Source organism: Thermobia domestica, chromosome 16 (genome assembly GCF_964235325.1).
Source record: "Thermobia domestica chromosome 16, izTheDome1.hap1.1, whole genome shotgun sequence".
NCBI lineage: Eukaryota > Metazoa > Arthropoda > Insecta > Zygentoma > Lepismatidae > Thermobia > Thermobia domestica.
The window spans coordinates 15981122-16006606 of NC_137469.1; the positions used below are offsets into that span (position 1 = coordinate 15981122).

At 34.7% G+C, this 25485-nt stretch overlaps 1 protein-coding gene across 4 annotated transcripts in view; it reads right to left on the minus strand.

The window, feature by feature from the left end:
• The window catches only part of LOC145672924 (serine/threonine-protein kinase Nek8-like), a 66264-nt gene that overhangs the window by 35471 nt on the left and 5308 nt on the right, over positions 1–25485 (minus strand). For 2 of the 4 annotated variants that reach the window (XM_081742136.1, XM_081742140.1), the window contains 4 exons: positions 17229–17382; positions 9577–9727; positions 3515–3726; positions 1214–1363 (listed from right to left, as the gene is read on the minus strand). In XM_081742136.1, coding sequence (XP_081598262.1) covers positions 1214–1363; positions 3515–3726; positions 9577–9727; positions 17229–17382 — 667 coding nt within the window. Of the gene's footprint in view, positions 1–1213; positions 1364–3514; positions 3727–9576; positions 9728–17228; positions 17387–25485 lie in introns of all 4 variants that reach the window. The other 2 variants (XM_081742137.1, XM_081742139.1) reach the window with 2 other exon arrangements.

The window sequence follows — 25485 nt, forward strand, 5'->3', positions numbered from 1 at the left end:
GGTGGAAGGTGGCAGTTAAGGAAAGCGGGAATGTATTGGGTAGGGCTACTAATACTGAAAAAACAAAAGTACTTTCCTGAATTGCCAGTTGTATAGATTTCAGTTAGAAGGTAGAATATAGTCTGAAACATTGAAAGAATGTAGACTGTCTGAGGGAAGAACGTAGACTGAAAGTATTCGAGAATAAGATCCTGAGACGAATATTCGGACCCAAGAGAAACAGGAAATGGGGAATGACGGAAACTTCATAGAACTACATACTTTATACCTTTTACTGGACATTGTTAGGATCATCAAATCTAGGAGACTCAGATGAGCAGGACATGTAGCCAGAATAGAAGAAAGTAGAAACGCTTTCAAAATTTTGATTAGAAATCCAATCGGAAAACGACCATTAGGAAGACCTAGGCGCAAATGGGAGAACAATATTAAGATGGCTCTCGCAGAAATAGGAATACAAAGTAAAAACTGGATCCAGTTGGCTAAGGATAGAAGTCGATAAAGAGCTTTTGTGAATGTGGCATTGAACCTTCAGGTTACGTAGGCCATAAAATTAGTTAGGTAGGTAGATAGGTAGAATGTAGCAGTTTTGGAGTACTCAACTTGCACCTTACTCCAAAATACAACACGTCCTCTGTATTCATAATAACTTGGATATGACGGGGGGAAATGTTCTTGAAAGCAGGATTCAAACATTGGATATGAAATTTCTCAGAAGGATTTTTCGGAACGACACCAAAAAATGCAATAGGAAATGAAATAATCAGAATACTCAAACAGAAATATATATCTGACAGAGAGTAGAAAAATCAGGTTACGTTGGTTTATACACTTGAGGGAAGTAGGGGGGGAAGAGGCAGTAAGCAGAAAGCTTATTTATCAAATTAAAGAACAAGAAAGTGACAGTTAAACAGACAGCAGAATGAAGAACAAGCACAAAAATGCCAAGAAAAGAAAATGGCCGAAATGAAAAATATAGAGTGAAAGAAGAGGATGAAGAGACTTTGAGCATACCCAACACTGTAGGATACACGAATCGCTTATTTATAATGACATGTATATGACTGTCAGGGACTCAATTACACTGTTCCTATCACTAATTGTCAACTTGTTTCCCATGCTATTTTCCATTGTTAGTAATGTTCCCACTAGTAACATAGCTGTACCTAGAAATTTTTAGTAAATAAATAAAAATTATATGGGTAGAACAAACCTGACAGGGTTTGAGACGCCATATTCCCAAGCGTATACCTGGCACTGGGTATGACGACCAAAACTAATGATAGAATCATCGTATTCACTTTGTCTGTTGTTGTGTTCGCCACTGTTGTCCGTGCCCAGATGTGAAAATGGATGACGAGGACTGAAAAGCGCAAATCAACAATTAAATTTGGATCATACTGTACAAGCAGGGGCGGCCAAACTTTTTAACTCAGTGATGTACCTCAGACAGAGAAAATCTTTGGCCCTTTAAGACCTACCTATGTGCAATTGCAATACATACTAGCATTACACACTTTCATTTTCTTTAATTCATTTTTAGGAGGGAAGTAGGAGTTATATTTCTCTTATGCAAAGTAGGGGCACGGTGGCCTAATGATAGAGCGCTTACCTCTGGTGCGTGGGCCCCTTGATTTGATTTCCGTCCACGTAAGTTTGTGGTGCACAACATCGCGTCCGTGGGTTTTCTCGGAGTTCTCCCGTTTCTTCTCACGCTGTCATTTTACCAATTCTTCCTCATCATTCACTTGCCTTAATCACAGTCTCCCTTCGCCTTAAGGGCAAAATCGTGGGACGTTAAACTGAAAGATTTTATATAATTTCTCTTATATAAAGTGAAGTAATATGTTTTCGAATTGCCTTTCTTTGTGACAGCAACAAAAGCATTACATAAACATACGCATTTACTCTTTGACAGAACAAAGGGCAAAACGTATTTCTATTCTTCATGGAAATGGTCTTTTTTCAGCACTTTATTTGAAATCATTTTACTACAATTGAAATTCATTAAAAAAAAAATGCAAAGGTATATAAGGTTTTTTTTTTTTTTTTTTTAAATAATATCCTTTTTAAATTTTTAGCGATCTATCCGATACTTAGCGGCAATTGGTTGTTTGGCCACCCTTACTGTAAAATATCCAAAATTAAGCTATAATTATTCGTAAATTTATTTTGAAAACAATTATGTAAGAAGCTCATTTGTTTACAGAAATAATATATCATAAATGGTTCCATAAGGAAGATTTACATAAGCATTACATAGCAACAAAGAAGTTTATGGATCCCGGAAAACGAGGTAGGTACGAGAGGTTAGCTTTGGGAACCACGAGTTAAAACTAAGTGTCAGGTTGACACAGTTAGATAGAGAAAGTTGAGATTCATCACAACAGAAACAACACGTGAGTGCTTTATATAACCTTTACAATGTTGGGATAGTTGGAATGGTGCCATCAGGGTAAAAGAAACCAAGTTATCTATAACTTATTATTCTATATTGTTATGTTGATTAATCTCTGAATCCCAAATACTCTTATTACTTCGAAGTTGACTTCATTATCGAGAACGACTACTCTGTTTTCCGAACATTAAAGAACTTTTCAACAATTTCCTCTGACAAAAATAAAATTCCCTGACTTTCACGGTCTGTGTAAACCTAGTATACTGAAAGACTTGTAATTTTTGATTAAATTTTCGAAAGAAGGAACTTTAAAGAGGAAATGGATCAAAGACAAGGCAAGGAAGGAAACGTATTTAGATGGAAATAAGGTGAAACATACACCGACCTATGCTTTCCTTACCTAGCATACGTATTGTTGGAACCGAAAATGAGACTTTTAAACCCTTCACTTGGAAAAGCTTTGAGTTTTACGTCCCACGAGTATGCCGGTTAGGCTAAAGGAGACGGTGATGATGAGTAATGAATGAAATGGTGGAACGAAGTGGGAGGAAACGGGAGAACCCCGAGAAAGCCCACGCACACGGTATTTGTCCACCACAAAGTTCACTTGGCGGGGGCTGGGATCGAACCCGGGTCCCCAAGCACCAGAGGTGAACGCTCTACCACTGAGCCACCGCGGCCCCAAACCCTTCACTTGGGTTGAGAGCGGAAGTGAAGAAATTAGTTGACTCGCCCATCGAAAATAAAATTTTGGATGGTCTTATTAAGGATGTTTTAATGTAACTGATTTGCTTCTCATGTATCACGTGATTACATATACACACAAGTTATCTTTCTTACAAGCGTGAGCTCCATACAAAATGGTTATGTCTGAACAAAACATGCCAGTAATGGGAAATACGTGTGGGAGCACAGAGTGAAGTTCTTACTACGAAATCTTTCGGTAAGCCAGAAAGAGTGAAGAAACCTAGGGATGTTAAAACGACCATGATTGGACTGCCTTGGTACAGAAAAAGATATAATGAAATAATTTTGAATCTACAACGATGACCCTTCGGGTTCCTTAAATCTAAAGTTAGTTAAGAGAGAATTCCTATTATTACAATTATATATTACCTGGTATTACATGGAATGCTACCCAAATCTACCAGCAGCCTGTAAAGTGAAGGAATGATTATCGGATATGCCATAATCTTATCAACTGTTGGCCTTTTCCCAGGATCTAAGTGGAGCATACTCATCAAAAGTTGATGTAATTCTTGGCTGTAGCACTTCGAAACTGGAGCAAACGAACCTTGCATTATTTTTGAAACCAAAGCTGATAAATTCTGAAAATAATAATAATAAATATTAGTAATACTGAATTGAAATGAAATGAAATTTTTGAGTTTTACGTCCCACGGTTATGCCGGTTAGGCTAAAGGAGACGGTGATGATGAGTAATGAAGGAAATGGTGGAATGAAGAAAGTGGGAGGAAACGGGAGAACCCCGAGAAAACCCACGCACACGGTGTTTGTCCACCACAAAGTTCACTTTAATACTGAATTATCATTATAGGTAATTTTCCATACGTAAGTATAGACTAATCAAACACAATGGGCCTTATGCAGAGTCGTTTTGACGTATGTTTAGCGCCCTACTAAGGATTTGATTAACGCATACTTATGAAAAATGTATCCAGAATCTCTGATTAGCACGTAGTAGGTGACTAAGTTAACACATGTGACTAATTAATTTAGAGCAAAGGGTATCCTGGTTTAGCTACAATAAATTTACATTATGAGAATATAAAGGCAATTGATTATCTGTCTTTCTTTCTTTCTTTCCTTTCACCTCATCGAGTGAGTTAATTATGAAGTAGCTATTAAGCCGAGTCCTCTACAACAGCAATACAATTTCTTGAAGTGAACAATGAGAGATGAGTGGAAAATTTCTAGTTTTGTGAGGAATACATACAACTGATCGATAAATTCTCTTTTCCATAGTCCTTCTATTACACTAGTTAACAAAGGTTTTGTTACATAAAAGGAAATACCTGTTCTTAAAGGAACTTTTTGCGCTGAATTCGAATATGCACTCGGTTTTTCTCCATCACGTACAGTTTTCCCGTAACAGAGGGATTTTCGGGAAAATCCCTCAAAAATTTCCATTTTCGTTTATTTTACACCCCAAGATCTTGTCCCCTTGCATATACTAACATAGAAATTATACCTAAGTATACTTTGATTCACATTTAACAAACCCTCCAAGTTTCGTAATAATCGCTTTATTCTTTCTAGAGAAATAAATATGTTTGTATGTACACTGTGTGTACTGTTTATTGCACCTTATAGTAATGCTTTCAGATCTCTTAAGTTGAGGTAAAACGTTTTGCTTTATTACCACAAACACATATATAAAATATAATACAATATAATTTACAAGTGTGACAATTTACAATAAACAATAATACAAATGTACCAAAAGGTCATGAAAAGACAATCAAAACTATCACAATATATGAAACTTCCATTGGGTTACAAAAACGTACACTACTTCCTTCTTTTGTAAGAAATGTTGCATTCTCTAACAAGACCCCAACAATAGTCCCCCATCATTGAAGGATCCCATCGTCCCTGGTACCTTTTCTCCATTGCCATTATATCTTGGTGGAATCTTTCCCCCTGTTCGTCGCTGAGAGCACCTAGGTTAGCAGGAAAGAAGCTGAGGTGGGAGTGCAAAATGTGGATTTTTAAAGACATCCTACAACCCAACTCTTTGTATTTCTGTATCATGTCCTGTACGATTTCTGTGTAACTCTCAGCTTTGTTATTGCCCAGAAAGTTGCGCACAACACACTTAAATGCTGTCCAGGCAGCTAGCTCAGCACTGTTTAACTTGCTGTCAAAGCTATCATCAAGCATTAATTTCCTAATTTGGAGACCAATAAACACTCCTGCTGAAATCTTAGCATCACTCAGGTTAGAGAACTTATCTCGCAAATACTTGAAACCTTCACCAGATGTGTCCATGGCTTTGACAAAGTTTTTCATAAGTCCTAACTTGATATGAAGTAATATCTTATTAGGATCTACCAAAGGAGCGTATTTGACGTTGCATTCTCCAGGTACGTAATTCACTCTAGGTTCCCATTCCTTCACTTCATAATGTTTGTCATCAGCTCGGCTATCCCATAAACATAAAAAACATTGGTACTTCGTGTAACCGCACTGCAGTCCTAATAAAATACCAACTACCTTGAGATCACAACATATTTGCCAACAATGGTCCTTGTAATTTATAAGATTTAGCAAAGTTGACATGGTGTCATAGGATTCCTTAATCTTCACTGAGTGCGCAAGTGGTATAGAAGGTTTTTTATTTCCATTATGTAAAAGGACAGCTTTAAGGCTGACCTTTGACGCGTCGATAAATAACCTCCATTATTCTGGAACGTAAGGAATTCCTAGCTCCGCCACCAACCCATTTATATCCGTACATACGCACACATTATCTTGCATTGAGAAATAGCTTGAAAATTGAACATGCCTTTTCCTGTACACTAATATGTTCGTTTCTGCATCCAATAAGTTCCACTGCTGGAGCCTTGATCCCAGAAGTTCCGCCTCTTGTTTTGTCAGGTGCAAATCACGGACTAGGTCATTAAGTTCACATTGCCGGATGAAATGTGGCTCGCGAACACAGTCAGGGATGAACGTTGGATCCTTGGATGTACATGTTGATGTCGATGGTTCATCAAGGTCATGATCATCATCAGAGTCTTTTGGCCATAACTCTTCCCAGTTGGTAGGGGGCTCGGGAAGTGGAAGTTCTTTTGCATTCTGTTACATTTGATAACAAATATTGATAACCATTTCATGAATAAAACGAAAAAACTTGGAGAATTGTATATATATGTATTAAGATATACATATACTGTACGTTTAAAAAAATATACGTTGGAAGTACATTCTATTTTTATACACGTTTCTAATTTACAGAGAGCAATACAAGTGTGTTGTTGACTATTGTAAATATTCATTTTTATGTCTGTGTTTGTAGTAATAAAGCAAATCGTTTTTACCCCAACTCAGGAGATCTGAAAGCATTACTATCAGGTGCAATAAACAGTGCACACAGTATACATACAAATATATTTATTTCTCTAGAAAGAACAAAGCGATTTTTACGAAACTTTTAGGGGTTATTAAATATAAATCAAGGTATACTTAGGTATAATTTCTATGTTACTATATGTAAGGGGACAGGAGCTAGGGGAATAAAATATCTGAAAAAGGGAAATTTTTGAGGGAATTTCCCGAAAATCCCTCTGTTACGGGAAAACTGTACGTGATGGAGAGAAACCGAGTGCATATTCGAATTCAGCGCAAAAAGTTCCTTTAAGATCAGGTGATTTTTCTCATGTAACAAACAAAAAGTTTAAATTTGTTAACTAGTGTTATCGCTAATATTAATTGACTTCTACTTATTCCTGCCATAAATACATCCCCCTGAAATGAATATGTTAATTATAATCCGATTTTGTAATTATTTATAAGTTGTTATACGATGTCAAACCACAAAGAAAACATTTTGAATTTCGTATATCATATATTTTTACTTTTACAGACTACACATGCACACGTTTAGGTTTCCGTAGTTGCCATTTACTTTTCTCACTCGAGGTATTGGGGTTATATTAGTTAATCATACCCAAATCAACTTATTAGCTGAACTCCATATAGACTCTGAATACAAAAAGTACACCCTCCTTAGTACAAGGTGTCTACTAAAATTCAAAAATGAAATTTCGCGACTTTTTTGTGACCTCTTCTTTACCAAACCATAAAATTTCGTAACATTCTGAACAGCGAATTTGGGTGCAAATTAGACCGAATTTTCATGCAAGCAATAGAAGCGTCTTTTGCTTGAGGTTTGGTGGCGTCTAAAGCCGACCATGCACATTTTTCGTGGTGATTTTTGGCGTTTTATGAAACAAAATTTTCCAGCCTGCTCTTATTTTTGTACAGATACAAAAAATCGTGACCCAAAAGCTAAATTTCGTGACGTTTTCTTAACTTTCATGACCGTTTTCTGATTTCGTGAACGATAGACACCCTGTAATAGGACACTAACTAATTACGTGACTAACGCTTAATTAACGAATTCTCTCTGAATATTGGCCAATAAGTAGTATTACTTGTCTTCCATATTTTTGAAGACGCCCTTACATTTGAGTTAACTTTTTATCCGCGTATTCGGTAGTCACGGACAACCTTTTCAGAAATCGATATCAAGATAGGTATTTCGTTCAGTTTAGTAACGAAACGATTATTAACAAAATATTACGTTTGTCTGTTATGTGTATCTGCAGATTCGGTAGTCACGGCCAAGTTTTTCAGGAACAGATACATTAACAACAATTTTAGGAATGATCCAAAAGAAAGAAAAAAAACATCAAAAGACTGCGATCTTGGCCAATAGTTACTTTTGGATTAGAAGCCATAAAAATTTTTGAACGCCCCCTAAATTGAGTTTTCGTATTTTCTACGGAATAAGCCCATCATACTGAGTTAAGTGATAGCTTGGGTTTGGCTACACTATATATAGTTCTCCAGATATAAGACATACTAGAAAATTTTTGATTGGAATAGATTGTATCTTTTGATGCATTTTTGGATCAGGGGCCACAACACTTTTGAACGGCCTCTAAATCAATTTTACGGAATAAGCACATTATACTGAGTTAAGTGATAGTTTGAGTTTGGCTACCCTATATGTAGTTCTCCAGATATAAGGCGTACAAGGAAATTTTTGTCTGAAATATATTGGATCTTTTGATCAAAAAAAGTATTTTAGGATTTAATTTAAAATGATTAGAAATCAGATTTTAAAATAATAATTGCATTTTCTAGTACGAATAACTGTTCGTTATTGCTACCGGTCTGAAATTTAAATTCTAGAATGTAGTGTTGCCAGGTCAGATAAATCTGATTGGTAACAAAACACCTTATTAACTCTTGAAATATGTGAAATGACACATTTCCTTATCAAATTCAAATAATCACACATAGAGAGTTTTAAAATTTCCGTTACATACGTTACTCAGGAAAACAAAGAGAAAAGTTTATATGAAGAAGAAATCGAAATCGTCTTTGGTAAAACTTTAATACTATGTAATAATACTTAATAGTTTTAGAATAAGTTTTGTTGAAAATTTCTGAGAACGTCACACTTGGATTAGCAAATAGTAATCAAATTAGTACATCGCACAGCATTCCTAAGATCCTAATTAAAATAGGGGCGAAGCCTAATTAAAAGTTGATCTCCGGGAAGTATATAAGAGGTAACCAACTCCCAAGTAGCCAGAAGTCTGATGAAGACACAGTTGTTGTGTTGAAACTGTTACGTGATTTTATGTTTCATATATATCACATAGCCTTGTTGTGTTTAATTTGACAGTAAGGAAGCAAGGCCTGATAGAATAGTTAAAATATGATATCCAAAACTTTTAATGTCATTTCTTCTAAAGCCTTATTAAGTGTACTGTGTAGTCTTAAATATTTTGGGGTCGCGGTGGCTTCGAATTAGAACGCTAACTTCTGGCGTATAGGCTCTCTGGTTGGATCCTAGACCCAGTCAATCTGACTTTGTTGTGGACAAACAACGTGTGCATGTTTTTTTTTTCTGGAGGGAAGGGGGTATTCCGTTTCCTCCCAGTTTCGTCATTCCACCATTATCTTTCCCTTAACCTCGCTGAGTAATCGTGGACTGTTAAAACAAACTAAATAAATAAAGATGACATGTAATTATTTATTACACCTGTGCAATATTCAAGTTTGAAATGTGTCAGTCGGCTCTCCGACTAATGTAATGATCATTTATATTAATTAACATCCCACGATAATGCACCGAGGTTACGAGAAACGTTGATGATGACAATAAGAGTGGAGGGAAACGGGGGAACCCAGAGAAAAGCACGCACACGTCACACTTGACATGATATGACAGAATACGATCCACTGCAGTACTTGTATGGTTGCTATGGACCTCTGATCCTTTTAAGGCAAACTAAGTAAGATGAGTTATGGTAAGAGTTTCCACACCATAGGACTTCAAAAAAAAAAAAAAAAAAAAAAAAACAATGTTTACCAGATTGAGTTAGATTACAAATAGCTACAAAATCAAGAATACTTACAGGCGCTTCAAATGCCCTCTTCAAAGTCATCAGTTCATATAAAATACATCCAAGGGCCCACACATCACTCTTCTGATTATAAGGTTTTCCCTCGCATAGCTCTGGAGATATGTAAGACGGAGTACCAACCACACTACAAGCTTTACTCTTACTGCAACAATAAAGGTTAGAAGTAAGAAAATGTGTCCGATGAAGGCAAAGATACTTTGCTGAAACGGTAACGCTATTATTTATTAAATAGAACATGCTTTGGTGAAAATTTATCTTTTATTTTAAAAAGTAAGTACAATATTTAAAAGTCAGATGGTTTACTCTCATTTGCATTACTAACAAGTACAGTTAATGACTTAATGACATATCAAGGAAGAATCAAATTAATATAAAATTCAGTAAGTCAATTTTACCTCTAACTCCATTATTTTTTAATTTTTTAAATCCAGTTGTCATCATATCTCAACAAGGCGGAAAACATGTTTCTTAGTCTAAAAATGTCATACAAGAATTTTTTCTAATTATGCCAAGACGCATGTATGGGATTCTGTTTACGCATCATTATGTAATAGACGTCTGTTGCTTACTATTATACAAGCATGGGCAAATTCTCTCTTACCATTAGAATTTTCAACAAACTACGAATTTTTGAATTTTAGGCCACAATCAAACAGTAATTTTCCATGACTATTCTTATACTACATCAGATACTTTCTATAGTATAAAAACTAGAATTTCTTCCAATATGGCAGTCAGTAAGGCTATCAGTCTCTGTCATTCATCCATTTACGAAAGATCGAAATCTTTGAGTTCTACGTCCCACGGTTACGCCTGTTAGGCTAAAGGAGACGGTGATGATGAGTAATGAATGAAATGGTGGAATGAAGAAAGTGGGAGGAAACGGGAGAACCCCGAGAAGACCCACGCACACGGTGTTTGTCCACCACAATACGAAAGATCGAATCCGTGACAGACAGTTATATGCTATCGCAAACAACGTAATTTCAACTTATCATTCAACTAAGTTCGAGTGGACTAGACTTCGATCATCCAACAAGGAAGACCGGAAATGAACCGTTCCCAAGTTTCAAAATAGGCAAGAACTTATCTCTTCATAAAAGACCAGGTTAGTGAGAGAGAGAATCAGGCCCATGCCTATACTTTTATCATAATATTTACAACAGAATACATGTACACGATCACGTTAGGCAAATGCGTACACTGAAAACCTACTCTCACAATTAAAAAAAGTTTGAACTACTCATTTTAGTAGTATTTTATAACAATGGTAACTATCAATACTACATTGGTACCGGTAACGTTTGAGTGTCTTTATGACACTATGCTCCCAAACAGTACCACAGAAGCATATCAACATGGTGACGATGCTTAACGGTGTGTGAAACTAGACGTTTCTACACTTTAAACATTGATTAACTGTCAGTATAATTGGAGCATATTTTCAGTACATCAAATATTTGTGAAACACTTGTCTATTTAGTTACGATTTCTCAAAAGAAACATTTCAACATTTTTGTCCAACAAAACTTGGGAGTATAGAAAATGAAATGTCGAATTTAAAAGAGAGGGAGATATCTAAAAATAAATAAAAATTAAGAATAACTCTTGAGCCACCCGACCGATCTCAATCAAATTTTCAACATAAATGAGGTTTGGGCCTGCGATGTATTTTATCATTTCACCTTGACGGTGCAACGTAGAGGAGGGAAAGGGAAAAAAATTTAAAAAATGAAAGTGACTATCTTAGTGACTTAATAATTGTTGAACTATCCAACTGATCTCCATCAAATTTTCAACGTAGGTGAGGTTTGGGCCTGGGACAGCATTTTCTCATTTCACTTTGACGATGCAACTTTGAGGAGGCGGAGATATTTAAAAAATGACAGATATTAGTGTCAAATCCAATTTGCCGGGGTCGCTGGAATGAACAGTGACTCTTTTGATGCCGTTTAAATCCAAATTCAGCCCCGCAACTTGGGGGAAGAGGATATATATATATATGTTTGTGTGTGTGTGTGTATGTGTGTGTGTGAGAGAGAGAGAAAAGATCGAAAATTACCGATATTAGTGTCGATTATATAGTTTTCGGGGTCGCTGAGATTAACAGTGACATTTTCGATGCCGTTTAAATCCAAATTCAGCCACCATTGCCCTGTAGGTTTAAAATGAAACGTATTCTCCCCGTGCGAAGGACGGTCAATCTGCTAATGTAAGATATAAATAAATGTAAGTATCCTAACTTTGAAGTCATTTTTCTCGTGACTCCACAGACAGATATATTGCAAAATAGTTTAATTGCATTCAGCATCCTCAAATTAGTACAAAAAAAAGTGCAATTAGAAAGTATTCAAGCATGGGAAGTCTTAGCGACATGATCGTAAGTTCTTTCGCTATCTATACAATCATATTACAACTGTAAAGATTAGAGCCATGTCGTGGAAAATCAGCGCCCGGGGCGAGAGTATACGACGGCGCTCTCATACATATATTCGAAGCAATTTTTCCTTTTTCTCCCGAATTTTTCGCCTCCCTTACTTCGGCGCCCGGGGCCGTCGCCCAGCTCGCCCCCTCACGGCACGGCCCTGGTAAAGATGGCCATTACAATTAAATTTGCACCAATATCTTTACTTCTCATCTCCTTTTATTATTCTTTGTTTCTATATATTTCCAAATTATTGTTTATATACAATTATATATTTCCAGTTATTATTATTTGCATACTTATTTCCTCTGTTATTTATTTATATTCAAAATATATATACAGGGTGTTCATTTATTATGTAGCCAAAATCTACTGGTAAAATCTTTAAATCTAAACAATAAGAAAAAAGTCCATATGAATATAAGGCAAAAAAAAAAAACTGTTTTAAAGTAACGAAATGCCGAAGTCGAGAAAATTGTAACTTTGAGGTTGCCAGCTCGAAAACTATGGGAAATATCAAAGGCGGTTAAACAAATATTAGAGGAACTAATACACTGTCTATCTAAATAACCATGTTTCAGAGTTGGAACGTACCGGCGCAACGGATTTTACAGAGGGAGCTGCGGTATATGCTTCGCTCTTCCACCTTTCTCTCTAAAATCATATAGGCCGGTACAACTCAACTTTGAAACATATTGCTAAAACCTTAAAAATAGGTTTGCAATCTACCTCAAACGTGACCGGTTTTGTGACGTAAAAGGCAGTTAGAAACTTCTGGAGGCATGTCGAACGGAGACCTCTTGTCTGGGTCGCAAACCCCAAACAATTCTCATACATGAAAACTACTGAATGGCCTTAACATCCACCCAGTTCCTCCAAGAAGTAATTTAAACTAATGCAAGTCTTGGGGGCGTAGATAGCGTAGCTCAGAATTAGAAACATGGGAGTAGAATTTCAAAGATAAAATTCGATAACACAGAAATAATTTAGAACAAGAATTTAATGAACTGATCTTGAATGACTGAAAAACTACAGAGCATGATGTGGACTGGTATGACTTAAAGACTAGAGAAGACAATGCATAATCACTTACTTTTGATAACGATGACGAGCAGAACCTCTGATGGACAAAATGACGGAGTGACAGAAACTAATTATGAATAATTTGACTCGCAGAGTTTCGACGTCAAAATAGAACTTCTCCTACCCGGAAGAGAATCCGGTAGTATTTATATGATTTTTCCGTCATGTCAACATTCTTGCACATTCTTTCTGAGTCTTCCTAGTTCTAGAAGTCATCGCCGGTCATTTGCATTGTAGAAGTCAAGGCACTCTAAATTTTCCATTGGATTATGAATCCTAAAGAATATTCAAACTGCCTTCACTTCATACATTGCCTGTTTTATACAAATTTTAAAATCCAATTAAATATTATGTTTCTTTACATTGTGGTACACAATATTCCCTGTGCTTTAATTAAATATTTTGTTTCTTTGGTGGTTGAAACAAAAGCTTGGAGAAAAAATAAAAAGTTAAACCAAAACCAAAAATTACATAAAATGATAATAGTAATAATAATCAATTCTTCTTAAAATATTGACCCATAAATTATGAAACACCCTATATGTTATATAAAGTATCCTATACGTAATACATGATGTATAAAATGAACATCAAAATAAATAAAAGAAAAATAATGCTTGATTGAAATTTTAAAAAAAATGTTCTGAAATATTGTCCACATTGGATTATCCTGTATATATAAAAAGAATATTTTATTGTAATGGTGAATAAGTCTTTGCAATATTGTCAGTTAAAGTCTGTTAAAAGCAGACACATAGCAGTTCAGGAACGTAGAATAAGCAAAGATGGTATGAAGTCATGTTAGATAACAGATTATTTTTCTGTCGACTTATCACTTTGTCTGTGGGAACAAACAACCATTCTCTGTTGTTGGCTCAGAGACCAAGTTCTCAAGAATGTTCACAGCGCGTTGCCAACTGCATATAAATTCACCAAGTTTTAATCACTCAAAGTATGTGGATATACACAACTTAAGAAGTATATAATCACTGGAATAAGCGCTTGCACACAACACTAAAATATATTGTTTAGGGACATGCACTCACTCACTTATTTCATCACTAAGTATGTGTAAATAATACAAAAAAGTAAATTAAATCACTTCACTCAGTAACTCTAGGATATTTAGAGTTAGCAACACTCTTTAATATTCACAGTTGATAGCGGAAATGCAGCGTAGTAGTATTCAATGACAGCGGAAGCAGGGGGGGGGGGGGGAAACTGGAGATGCGTAGAATAACACTGATTAGGAGAATCCCCTCGTAAGATGCTACAGAGCTGGTGCTGAATGCATCTTGTCTTTATTTGTCTGTGTGTGAAGTCAGTTAATAGTACAAAGTTTGTTAAAATAATAGTTTCTGTTTTCGGTGTTTCTTATTTTATTGTGTTATTGGTGCTTTCAACATAATATAGTGATGGGTCCTTTGTGTTTTTTAAAGTTCTAGTGGATTGTGAACAAAAGTGAAAAAAAAAATCGTGAATTCAATTACAGTTCAGAAGTGTTGTGCATCAAAGTGAAACCACTGTTTCCCTTTTCTTTTTCCATCCTCACTTCTTTTCATAGCTAGTCCTGCTATAATTGTCTTGTAGAAATCATCCTCTAATCAATCAGTCATGTTGCTTTAGTTGTTAAAAAAAAATTCGTGACCTGCATTGCCTAGGAAGGATATATAGGGTAAAGGGATGCTCTGTTTTAGATAATAGTCATTTGCATATCGCAAATGGCTAAGCGAGTTTTATTCAAAGAAATTGAAGTAAAGTTATTACTGGATAGAGGAATATTAGAAACATAATTACTAGGAATAGAAATATTGACATCGTCATATAAATGTAATGAATTTGACGTAGATGCAACAATAAACGCATTGTCACGTGAGTCGAATGACAGATTAGAAACGTAATGAGGTACGTGAGGTCCAGTGGGTTGCGGTGTTGCCAAGTTTCGCATACAACATTTCGAGAAGGTGCAATCATATTTGAACAACAGTCTTATAAATAATATAACTGCAATAATTATACAAACTAATGTCGTGGCTTCGATGATAAAAATAATTTGTCCGTCCATTCTCTGTAAAAGAAAGAGAGTGAAGGGACTACTAAATATTTTGGCCATAACGAAATAAAATAACATAATATCTATAACAACTACAAGCAATAATAAAACTTATTTCCTATTTCTCAACTACTTTCTTTTGTGTTCTCTCCGTCTGTCTGAACCTTAGAAATCAACTATAAGTTCTATAAACATCATGAACGAAAGGTACGTTATTCAATCTTAACCTAGCTCAGGATAGTGTAAATCCTGAACAGTCTCAAGCCTGTAAAATAGGGAGAGAGGTTGAATCTCGTGCCTCAATACACTAGTATTACTATTAATATTGTATATCCTTAATAAAATATTCCAATAAAAACTAAATGTTCCCTGCGCTTTAATACGCAGACCAAAAATAACATACTCTTAACATGATTGCATGAAAATAAGACTAACAAATTTAGCATGACGTCTCACACCTTGGTAGCCTTAGATCATGAATTGAGTTCATTCAAATAAAAATTAATTACATATATGAATTATTATCATAGTCATTCTATCTTAAATTATTTAAAGGAAACTTAAAAAACTCAAAATCAATACTGAACTTTGGAATGAGGTGTGGAAGTGTACTTGTGCATCATGCAAGGTACAATGCCCACATTCCTATGAACTATCTCTATTAACTTACACTACTAACTTATTTCTACTAATATTTGGAAATATTTAAGTAAAAGAAAACTAATATTTTGTTTCTCTTTTCTTTTTTTTTTAAATATATTTTCCAGGTATGTATGCTGTTACTGATATACATAATAAACTTAAATACATAAATATATTGATAAGGATAAAATAAATACACATAGTTCGGTAAGTAGTTCAATGATTACTACCTTCAAGATTGTTTGCATGTGAGTTAGCGTCATTTTTCTCTAGTTTTCTCAATTTAAAAAATAAATACAACAATAGAGCAAGAAACAAAACTAACATAATCGGGATTACAATTGAAAAAATGCTATGCAAGTTGTCAAAATGTAGCATATGCAAACTATTTTCATTGAGTTTGAGTGATTCTAATTCAGCACTGATTTGATCTAAAGATTTAATTGCATACGTTACATTTAAATGTGGAGCTGAGATATTTATTGTCAAAACAACATTCGTGTTGACCACATTAATAGTTTGCCTTGAGGGTAATACAGTGTGATTTATAAAGATGTTTTCAAAGTTTTCATACAAAATGAATTGTGTTTTGTTGTTACCATAGACTAATGGTTCAGTATGAAGAACATTATGAGATGTTCTTTTTGTAATGTGTCCTGGTATTACAGAATTAACTAATAATCCTGCAGGAGTATAAAGATGACTATACTCAAACTTATGTGAAATAGTTTGAACTTCGCAATTAGTAAATGTATGAAGTGAAGGCAGTTTGAATTTTCCATTGGATTATGAATCCTAAAGAATATTCAAACTGCCTTCACTTCATACATTGCCTGTTTTATACAAATTTTAAAATCCAATTAAATATTATGTTTCTTTACATTGTGGTACACAATAATATGTATTTAGATAGATAGTGTACTAGTTTCTCTAATATTTCTTTACACGTCTTTGATATCTCTCATAGTTTTCGAGCTAGGCAGCCTCAATGTTACCATTTTCTCGATTTCGGCATCTCATAATTTTAAAACAACGCGTTTTTTGCCTTATGTTTTTTATTGTTTAGGTGTGAGAATTTCACCAGTGGATTTTGACTACATAATAAATGAAGACCAGTATATTTAATTTTATAATAATAACGTTATTAATCTAATTACAGTATTCTTACATCTATCGTTTTGTACCTATTCCGTGTTCTAAATCCATTTATAAATTCTTTCGAACCATTTATGCCCCAGTTCTTACCATTGAGCCATTTCACGTTCTTACAGTTTTCTTTCTAAACTTACAATTCTCTGTTCTTTAATATTTAAATGAAGTTTCGTTTACAGTACATTTTTTCACCCTATTTACGTTTAAGTCAGATGATGATCCCAGCGCAAGGAATCAAGTAAGTACAAATATAATTTGCTATATGTACAAACAACTTGTTGAACTTACCTGCTTAGAATTTTTGAAATCCCAAAATCCCCAATCTTTATAACATCATAATGTTTTGAAAGAAAAACATTTTCTGTTTTTAAATCTCGATGCAAAACTCGACGGGAATGAATATGGTGTAGCCCCAGCAGCATCTGACAGAAGTAGTACAGTACTTCCTAGAACACAAATAGGCACGTATTCAATAAATACAAGGTCAGAAAATACACAATGAATTCAAGCTGTGCTTCTACTAGTGGTGAGCACAAAAACCGGTTTTTCGGTTTTTAGGAAAACCGAAAACAATTTCTGAAAATTTTCAACAAAATAAAACTGTTTTTCACCGAAACCGGTCTCGGTTTTCTCCAAAATTGGTTCGGTTTTTCACCGGATCCAATTTTGATTTTCTTCAAAACCGGTTCCGTTTTCTTTTCCAAAACTGGTTCTATTTCTAACCAGAATAATGTTTCGTTGTTCTCCGGAAACCGATTCCGTTTTCACAAAACTAGCTTTATGTGTTTTTCCAAAAGTTTTCACCGAAACCAGTTTCGGTGCAAATCGAAACCGTTTTGGTGAAAAATCGAACCGGTTTTGGAGAAAACCGAAATGTCGGTTTTCCGATTTCGGTTTTCTAGAAACCGGTTTTAGGTTTTATGAAAACCGGTTTTGTCCATCTATAGTTTCTACCGTATGCAAGTTACGATATACATTAGGAAAATGATTGTATCCATCGTCACTTATGTGTCTAAGTAAACACATATGATAATAATGCATAACCACTTGAATTATTTAGTTTTTTCATACTATGCAGCACTGCCAAAAGTCTGCTATTATCCTAACAAGGATAGAAACGTTTTCCATTTTCTGCTTCACATTTTCCATAATCTGAAAATGAGTCCCTTTGAGGGTGAATTTCACTTTTGAAAAAAGAAAAGAAAATCGCACGGTACCAAGTCTGGCAAATAAGTTGGATATTACAACACCGACGTCTTCTTAGCTGCCAGAAACTGTTTAACGGTCAAAGCAGTGTGCGAAGAAGCATTGTCGTTATGCACAGTCCATTCATTGTTCTTCCACAATTGGGACACCTTTTCTTTCTCACGCGTTCTGGCAGCTTCATCAAAACCTGTTGATAATACTGCTTATTCACTGTCTGGCCTAATGGTACCCATTAAATCAAGACCAGGTCATAGATATCAAAGAACACAATGAGCAGGATCTTCAATTACGATTTGCTCTAGCATGTCTTTCTTTCATTCTTGGTGATGAGGCAGTTTTCCAATGCACGGATTATATTTCGTTTCAGCATCATACTGAAAGATCCAAGTCTCGTCACCAGTTAAGATTTTCGTTAAAAAAGTCCGGTTTTGCTTCCAGGCGTTTCATTGTGTCACTGCACACGTGCTTCCGGAAGTTCTTTTGGTCTTGCGTAAAGTTTTTTGGTATCATTTTAGCGCAAACTTTGGGTATGTTCAAGTGGTTGGCAGAATTGCGCGGTCCGACTCTTTATCGATACGTACGCTCATGTCCAAAATGATTGTCGCATATATATAACTGTCTTCTTATAAGAATATAATTTGATAATGATTTTGCAGGGTACTTTTAATGCTGATACTATGCGTATAAACAGGAAATGTATATTTGTGGTAAATTTCATAGGAAAAGAATTATAAATACGAAAATTAGAATGAGTAAAACAAAATGTTGCTAAATGGACAAGAAAGTTTTATTTTTGTTTTATTGTTCTTATTGACTGCTCTTTTGACATGAAATTTGCCACATACATGTCTTTGCCTATTATACACATACTAACATTATAAGAAATACCGGGCAAATTCGTTATCAAATTATATTCCTACAAAAACATATTTATAGACATACGACAATAATTTTGGACATGAGTGTACACGTCTGCAATCATTCGAATGCTGCCCATGCGATTTTTCCGGACACACTTTTGTCACATTTAATTCTGTTGTTGCAGTGACAGAACGACCCGGTCTTTCGTCATCAATGTTCTCGCTCTCTCGCTGAAGAGTCTGTGTCTCTCAAACACTCGCGCACGTGGCATCGTATTATCACTATACACAACCTGCAACAGTTTCAGACACTCACTCGGCCATTTATTTAATTTTACAAGGAAATTCAAGTTAATGCCAGGGAGGAAAAAAATCATGATTTTTATTTTTAAAAAAATCATTTTTGTTGATTTTTTAAAATTTAAATCAAATCTTTCTCCTCGTATAATACAAGTCGCGAACTGAAGAAAAAACATTAGGAATTAGTATTAAATGTTAATTATGCCATTTAAGTGAAGGTATTGGGGTTGAATTCTGAATTAATCCCCAATTGTTAACCTACTTTTATCCCAAACAGTGTTTCTTAAGCATTAAGGAAAAAGTACAGCAACGTTTATCAACATGACACTTTCTTTTTCCACAAAAGTTACTGATTTGGCAGAGGCATATTTTTAAAAAAATTGGAACTAACTTGCGGCACGAAATACATATAAAATACATAAATTCTGCCTAAAGTTATTAAATCTTAAAAAAGTTTCGGAGAAGGGATCGGATCCCTCTAAATACGCCCCTATTATCTGGGAACAAACACAAAAGAATTTTCGTTTTAAGTGTACACGGTGATTTCCCCGTTGGAATAGTTAACGATTTAAAAACCCTATGTTACGAAGAGAAAAAAGCAGGATTCCTCCGTTACCCGTACAAAGTGGGATTTTCCCTAATCATCCTCCAAATGAAACACTCGTTATCATACTGTGCTGTACATACATTTGAGTCTCATTGTATTGTGATTATTAACTTCCATAATCAAAATAACAAACAGAAACGAGATTTTACTTATTTTCACTTTAAATTAATTTATTACGTAATTTGATTTAAATCAACGATCTATCTATTAAAATCAGGGTGGAAAAAAATCATGATTTTTTTCAAAAAAATCATTTTTGTTGATTTTTTTTATTTAAATCGATTTTTTTGATTTAAATCAAATCTTTTTCTTCGTATAATACAAGTCGTGAACTGAAGAAAAAACAGTAGGAATTAGTATTAAATGTTAAATATGCCATTTAAGTGAAAATAGGTTTTAATTTTGAATTAATTCCCAATCTTTAACCTATTTCAATCCCAAACAATGTTTCTTAAGCATTAAGGAAATGTACAGCAATGTATATCATGACACTTTTCTTCTCAGGAAAGTTACTGATATTTGGCAGGGGCATATTTTTAAACAATTGGAACTAGCTAGCGGCACGAAATACATATAAAGTACATAAATTTCGCCTAAAATTAACTAACTCACTTTATGCCCTATGGAACCCGGAGGTTAAATGCCGTGTTCACAATAGCTCTTCTGACTTCTATCCTTAGTCAACTGGATCCAGTTTTTATTTTGTATTCTTATTTCTGCGAGATCCACCTTAATATGGTCCTCCCATCTGCACCTAGGTCTTCCTAATGGTCGTTTTCCGATTGGACTTCAAGTTAAAACTTTGAAAGCGTTCCTACTTTCTTCTATGCTCGCTACATGTCGTGCCCACCTGAGCCTCCAAGATTTGATGACCCTGACAATGTTTGGTGAACGGTATAAATTATTCAGTTCCTCATCATGAAGTTTTCGCCATTCCTCATTTCCGTTCCTTTTGGTTCCGAATATTCGTTTCAGGATTTTATTCTCAAATACTTTCAGTCTGCGTTTTTCCTAAGCGTAAGCGACCACGTTTCACAACCATACAGCACAACAAGTATAATTATCGTTTTGTATATTTTAAAGCTTCAAATTCCTCGACAGAATTCGCGACGATAAGAGATTTTGAGCTGAATAATAACACGAATTCCCTGCTTTTAGTCGATATTTAATTTCTTCATGAATAACGTTTTCTGATCCTATATATTAGCCGATGGCAGAACTTTGTCTTTATGCGATGAGCTTTTGTAAGTCAAAAATTTTCTGCAGGAATTCCAAAATTAAAAAAAAAAAAAAAAAAATCAAGATGATCAGTTCCAGCAGAAGAAACACTTGTGATTGTTAAAAATATGCTTTATGTGACGTGAAAAAGTTCAAATGCGAGTTGTCCGTGCATTTAAGACATCTATACATAGCAGACACGTTTTTATACTTTTCTGTTGGCTATTTTATTTCCTCTGACAACTTTCCTGTACAGGCGCGGCAAATTTTCTGCGATCACATCGCAGATCGCGGCATGTTTTGCAATGGGGTCAAGTATCCACTTTATCAAAAGTATTATTCGATATTTTAACGCCTCCAAAATTTGTCGTATTACGATCCCGAGGAACTTCTATGTATTTAGTACATAAATTTCGCCCAAAATTTTAAAATCTATTTTTTTTCGGAGAGGGGATCGGACCCTTCTAAATACGCCCCTATTATCTGGAAACTAACAAATAGACGTGGATACAAAAGAGTTTTCATCTTAAATGTCCCTGGTGATTTTCCCGTTGGAATAGAAATTTTAAAACCCTGTGTTACAAAGAGAAGAAAGCAGGGTTCACCCGTTAACGGTTCAAACGGGATTTTTCCTGATCGTTCTCTACATGATACTCGTTTTCATACTGTGCTTACGTACATTTGAGTCTCATTGTATTATGATTATTATTGTCCATAATCGAAATAACAGAAGAGAAACGGGATTTTACTTACTTTCACTTTAAATTAATTCATTTCGGAATTTGATTTAAATCAACGATTTTTATTTAAAAAATCAAGTGATTTAAATCTTGATTAAAATCGTGATTTAAATCAGACTGATTTAAATCAATCCACCCTGATTAAAATGCCAAAAAAGCTATAAAATATACCTGAACTCCAACTTCTAACTTTGGATTTCAAACCTTTGACTTACGGTTATTTATAATTTCACGTTTAACAAAGACAATATTTTAAAGTATGTGCACTTTAAATTAATTATTATTTAAATACATCCTTTTTTTTATAAAGTTTATGTTTTAAAGCTATTGATCAAAGCCTTTATATTTTAATAAGCCTACTCCAAAATCAATGCAAATGAATTGTGCTGCCATCTTTGGAGTTCTTTTGTGGACGTTTATATGTTTGTGGCCAATCCTTTCGACAATGAGATTTCGGAAACTATAGGTTCTAGAAAGATGACGTTTTCACTGATCGATTGCAAATTTTGCGTAGATCACCCAGTTCTAATTGAATATTTAAAAAACATTTCCATTCTTTCTTTATTACATTTTTACGGGTACACTGCAAGTGTTGAAATAAAAAAAAAAAAGCATATCCTACGCATTATACATTCCAACACCACATTATTGTATATACGGGTTGAATATGTCTCAGACGTTTGTTTGATGGCCAAATAATACTGAAAAAGGAAGGATAACCATTTCTTCAGTATAAGATGAATCTTTATTTTTGGAGTGTTTTGCTCAATGAACACCATATATAACTGACATTATAATTAATTATATATGTAACGTATTTGCTTATTACATACTGCATGCAAGAAGAAAGAAAACACTGGTCATACATGACTTAGAAACTCCAACCGGAAGTAGGCTTAAATTTTGCAAATGGTGAAAGATATTGGGAGAAAATAATCGAAAAAATCTCCTCTTGGTGATACTTCTTGCCGATTTTTTATTTTATCAAGGCGTGTTTCACTTGTGTCTGTAAAGGGACGTGTACAGATGTTGTGAGGAATGAGAAGGATATTTAGCCAACATGCGAATGATGCGCTGTGTAGAGGGCGCAGGTTCAGCTAATTTTTATTTAAAAAATCAAGTGATTTAAATCAATCCCCCTGGTTAATGCGCTGCTCAATTTTTATATTTGTCATTCTCCCGGCAACACGATTGCACATCTCTCACAGACTAAATCCGACTGAGAGTGACATTCATATATATCATTCTCTTCTAGAAGGTTCCAGATTATTCTGCGCGCATGGACTCCCCACTGTTCTTATAGTGTGTTGTTTAGTCCTAACAAATGACCAAAAACGCTTAATATTATTATTAAAACTAATTTGGAGTTTTTCAACGTAATCATCATAAGCTCTGTCTATAAGCCTTTTTAAATCTGACCTCATGTTTCTGAATCTTTCATCGTAGCACCCGGAAAATTTGCGTTTTTTGGCACTTATTTTCTTGATTTTAATTATTTGAATTATACTGGATACATAGCTTTTCTAATATGCGTATATATATATATCTTAGTATACAATCGTCAAAGCATTTATATAGTGAAGAACATAGAAAGTTCACAGCTAAATCAACATTATCAAAATTTTATAATTTTCGCAGTTATAATCACGTATTGTACAATATTGTATAGTTTTTAAAAGTCCGCTTTCCTATAATTGTAGTATTTCCTTTGTATTATTTTACTTAAAGGCATTTTATTATATGACAATATCGAAATGAATATATTAGGATGATTCGCGCCATCGGGTACTAAGGAAGACTCATCTTCCTCGAATTCCATTGAAACGTTAGCTAGAAACAAATCTAAGGTTCCGAGGAAACCCGCGCACACGGTGTTTGTCTACCACAAAGTCTAAGGTTCTTAAATTATAATTAGGTATATTATTATAGGAGCTCATGTTAAAAGATGACAAACTGTTGAAGCCTTTAGCAAATTCTAAATCTACTAAGAGATCATGTTTTGCACTACTAATTTCTTTGATTTTGAAATCTCCAACTATAAGAAAATTAGAATCAATTAAATTAATCTGCTGTTCTAAATAATTAAAATAGTCATGATATAATTTATTAGAGACGGTGGTGTTACGTAAACGACACATATAAATAGCTTTTAGTTTCACCATGTATGGATATTGTGAGCGATTCACAGTTGTGCACTCTCTATGTTATTTCACGTACAGATGTGTACATCTTATTGACCGCCACCAATACACCACCACCTCTACATTTACGTGACAGTCTGTCATCCTTGAACACGTTAATAATTTGGAAGTCTTAATATCATTATTCAAGAATGTTTCAGTAAAGGCTATAACATCATAGCTATTACATAGATCTTCACGAAGAGGTGTGCTTTTGTTCCGAGACCCCTAACATTTTGATAATACAGTGACAGTCTATTTCCATACTCCATATCATACACAAATAATAGAGAATATTAACAAACCATCACAACAAACAGTACATCCGTATACCATATAATAAAGGTAAAATGATAATTTAACGGTATATGAGCTCATAATCAAAGTATCATAAACTACTGATATACAAAGTGTGAAAAAGTGGATGACTGGAGCGAGACTCGAACTCAGGGTCTTATGGATGCCGTGCCGATACGTTAACTACTTTTTTACCCAGTCCGCATCCCACAACAGCCATACACTCTCTCACTCTTGATGTTGGTGCTTTTTACTTAGACCATATGGCTTGTACCACAACCTAGTTGTGATTGGACAATCTAGTGCCCATATTCAGAATACCTTTGACGGTTGTATTATCATTATAAGTTAATGAAAGGACGAAACAACTGGATCTTTTACACATAAAATCCTCTGTAGGTTCGAATTCTGGGAAGTGGACTGGGTATCGGTTAATGCATCGGCACGGCATGCCGAAGACCCCCGGATTATATAGTGCCAGTCCAGTCATTCACTTTTTCACTCTTTGTACAAGTGGCCCAAAAGTAGGTATAACAGTCCTGCATTGAACAAGTTTGACATTTTAGTTTATTAAGATAATTTGTTCTGCTACAAGTTTGAAGTATGAGTGAAAAGAGAATAAGTACAAATAATAACGAAACTAAGTCACTACCTGTACGGATAACGATAAGTAAATTATATAAAATACCATGAGCCGGTCAGTACAGGACTGTATACCTACTTTTGGGCCACCCTGTATATCATTGAATTCACACCTACAGAGGATTTTGGTGTGTAAAATATTTGGTTGTTCTGCCATCATTAGTATCATAAACCAAGTTTATAGTTTAACTAGATCTTTATCATAAGAAAGTACATGAACGGAACTTCGGTCACCCTTCCTAATTTTCCCTTTCCCTTTATAATCAACCCATAGGTATTATACTATTTTTCATGCTGAAGCTGTTTTGGCTTTAGCAAACAATACTTTCATCGCTGGAGCAGGGATTGATTAATGTAGACTGGATTAATGTAACTACTGTGGTAAATAGATTGTAACTGTGATAATAAAAGAACTTAATGAAAGACAATAAGGAACGGGAAAGAACCACAATGGAAAAGTGTGCATATTCTACTTGAAGATTTTTCGTTGGAAAA